Genomic DNA, 2892 nt, shown 5'->3' with positions numbered 1-2892 from the left:
CAAACAATTTTTTTAAAAATTGAGACTACGTGTATTCATATCAATATTTAAAACACGGGCTGCTTGAAGCCTGCCTGTCTGGACCAACCCGGACTGAGTGGAACATAACATTACAGTAGAAAGCAATAGACGTTCGATAATCGAATGTACGTTATTTTTATGGGAGGAGAAGAGCCAGAGATAACACTCCAGTTGCCAGAATAAATAAACGAAAACAGGGCTGAAATCAAAATGAGATAAAAATGTAATGATTTCGCGGGACTGCAGTTCTTGACTTTATGATCATATTTATACATATTACAAAAGTAACATCTGGAGGGCTTAAATAATAATATGCTGAGTCAAAAATAGACCATTCTACTACAATACCTTTTTAACCAATCACTAAAGGGACCGAGTGGTGTTGTTTGTAGTTACCTGATCAAGTGTAGCGTCCCCATGCCCATGAAAAGACAAATGAGCGCCAGCAACTTGGCTGCCTCCCACAGGGGCTTCTTGATGAACCGCCATGCTTCTGCCAGCTCCAATACGGCAACGCCCACCACTCCCATAATGCCCGGAGTCCCGCCCTCTTGAGGCTGGAACGACTCTACGGCGCAGCCCATCTGGTGACAGAGTGAGAGAATAGATATTACCAATTAATAGGAGTATTGTTTTAATGCAGGACTGCAGGAACAAGGAATTTCGTCAGAGTAAATTATTACCAAACGTCAATATACCAATTGTCACTGAACTCATTATGAATAGCGCAATGTGTGGTAATTCAAATTATAACGATTTGAGTAAGGAACATCGCTATAAGTATTATGGATATATATACAGCAGGGACTTCAACAATTTGGCCAACACCAGAGGTCTCTGTTGCTTCTTTCACCGTAACGTGTCTACTTTTGTTGCCTGATCCCACCAGTTACCTATTTCTTGAAACGCAATGGCTATAAGAGGGAGGATCTTTTCGGCGTTTCTTTGAGCACTGTGCATCGCTCGCCCAGCAATAGGTTGTCTATCTAATTTACAGACATGTTCCTTTTGCTACTTTCATTCTATATTTAAACATAATTCTAGCGCACCATCGTCATGCATGTGTGTATTTGTAAATCGTTAACAAATTTCTGAAAAGAAAGAATAAAATGTCTTTTGTTTTCAATGTCAATATTTTTATTTCTTCCCTGCAAGGGTCTGGTGAATACTATGTAGTGATAATCATAACCTATTTCTTGGGATAAAATGGAGCATCCACTGACCTGCCCAGGATGCATTCATCTAGCTCCCTGTTTCAATAGACAAAAAGACAACGGGGATTCTTTCTCTTTCCTACGACCACCTACCATCTGTCCTGCTACACTGCTGAGCACAAAAACCACCAGCACGCGATGCCAGCCGGCTGTGATCTCCAAAGGCAGAAGCAACAGTAGCTCCACTACCAGCAGAGCCAGAAGGTGAAGGACGCCGTGAGTGTGAGGGATGGAAGAAAACAGACGCCACCACTGCCAGCCGTCGGACGATCTCGTTTTCAGCCATGGTTTGCCCGGGTCTGTTGGTGTGTTAGAAACAGAGCCTCCGGCAGAACACAGTTTGCCTAGACAATTGACCTATGGAAATTTGATAAATTAGATTTTTCTGTGCATATTTTTTTTAAGGCAGTGGTTGTTTTGTACGTAAGGTCGCTACATTTGCTGATGCCGTCTATGATTCTAGTATATAAACAGAAAAAATCAGAAAGAAGCATTTTCATCCAGGAAGCCTTTAGTTATCACAATAGCATTTGCTTGCCAGCAAAAGCAGTTTGAGGGGATGACGAAGACTATGTGTTACCATACTATTTGGGAACCTAAACGACTTCTGGCACATTGGATTGCTTTATAGTGTTGCTTCTTCTTTCCACGTGTGCTATGTCCCTTTTTTGTTTTTTCTTTCACTGATCGATGTGCGAGTATGCTCCACCACAGAACTATCTGCTGACTGCGTTTCAATGGGAAGGCCCCTAAGAGAGCCAGGAAGACACTCCCGAGACAGCTACCATCTCTGAGGGAAGAGCTGACTGCGACGCTTGAAGAAAATGCCCACTCTCTCTTTCGCACACACACACACACACACACACACACACACACACACACACACACACACACACACACACACACACACACACACACATACAAATACACTCCTGTCTTGTTTCTTTTTCTTTTATTTCTGTTTTGTTTCCTTTTTTAATTAAAAGAAAGCTGAAACAAATAGGGAGAAAAAACTTCACTTTCTTCACTTTACTATTACAGTCTTCACAAAAATTTGAGGACCACTTGTAAAAGTGCACGCAAAATAAAAACCGGTACATCAAAATTATTCCTTCTTTGACAAACATTCCATTCATCAGTCCATAAGTGCAAAAAAGAAATTTCATCTCAATCGAAACCGAAAAGCTTGATTCCCAGAGCGCAAAAGGGACCCACCCTCAAAATCGAAAATCACAAGAGAAAGTTTCGCAAAAAGTCTCAGCAATATCAAAGAAAACGACCAGTTCAAGTTCGTGAATGTCAATGGAATTGCCAGAAGCGCGTGTGCCTACCATTCACGGCAAGGCAGTCAAGGCACCCTGACTGAGTTATCTCGGCGTCTCTTTTGTGCGCTGGGAATCACGCATTTCGGTTTCGACTGTGATGAAATTTCTTTTTTGCATTTATGGACTGATGAATGGAATGTATGTCAAAGAAAGAATAATTTGATTTGCTGGTTTTTATTTTGCGTGCACTTTAGCAAGTGGTCACTTTTTGTGAAGATTGTATCAGGAACTCAAAGCATCCACAAACATAAAAAGAAAGAAGCCAGAAACAAACCCTACCAAATATTATTTCAAAACAAGGTTGTCGCCGGCGCCTTAAAGAACGCCCCCCC

At 41.5% G+C, this 2892-nt stretch overlaps 1 protein-coding gene across 1 annotated transcript in view; it reads right to left on the bottom strand.

The window, feature by feature from the left end:
* The window catches only part of LOC101855789, a gene marked incomplete at its 5' end in the record, with an annotated part of 16239 nt that overhangs the window by 1811 nt on the left and 11536 nt on the right, over positions 1 to 2892 (bottom strand). The window contains 2 exon segments of the mRNA XM_013082377.1: positions 418 to 605; positions 1329 to 1592. Of these exon segments, the coding sequence (XP_012937831.1) occupies positions 418 to 605; positions 1329 to 1592 (452 nt within the window).

The sequence above is a fragment of the Aplysia californica genome, unplaced genomic scaffold (genome assembly GCF_000002075.1).
Source record: "Aplysia californica isolate F4 #8 unplaced genomic scaffold, AplCal3.0 scaffold00171, whole genome shotgun sequence".
NCBI classification, from domain to species: domain Eukaryota; kingdom Metazoa; phylum Mollusca; class Gastropoda; order Aplysiida; family Aplysiidae; genus Aplysia; species Aplysia californica.
The sequence above is the reverse complement of the archived record's forward strand: the minus strand, read 5'-3'. Positions and strand labels throughout refer to the sequence as shown.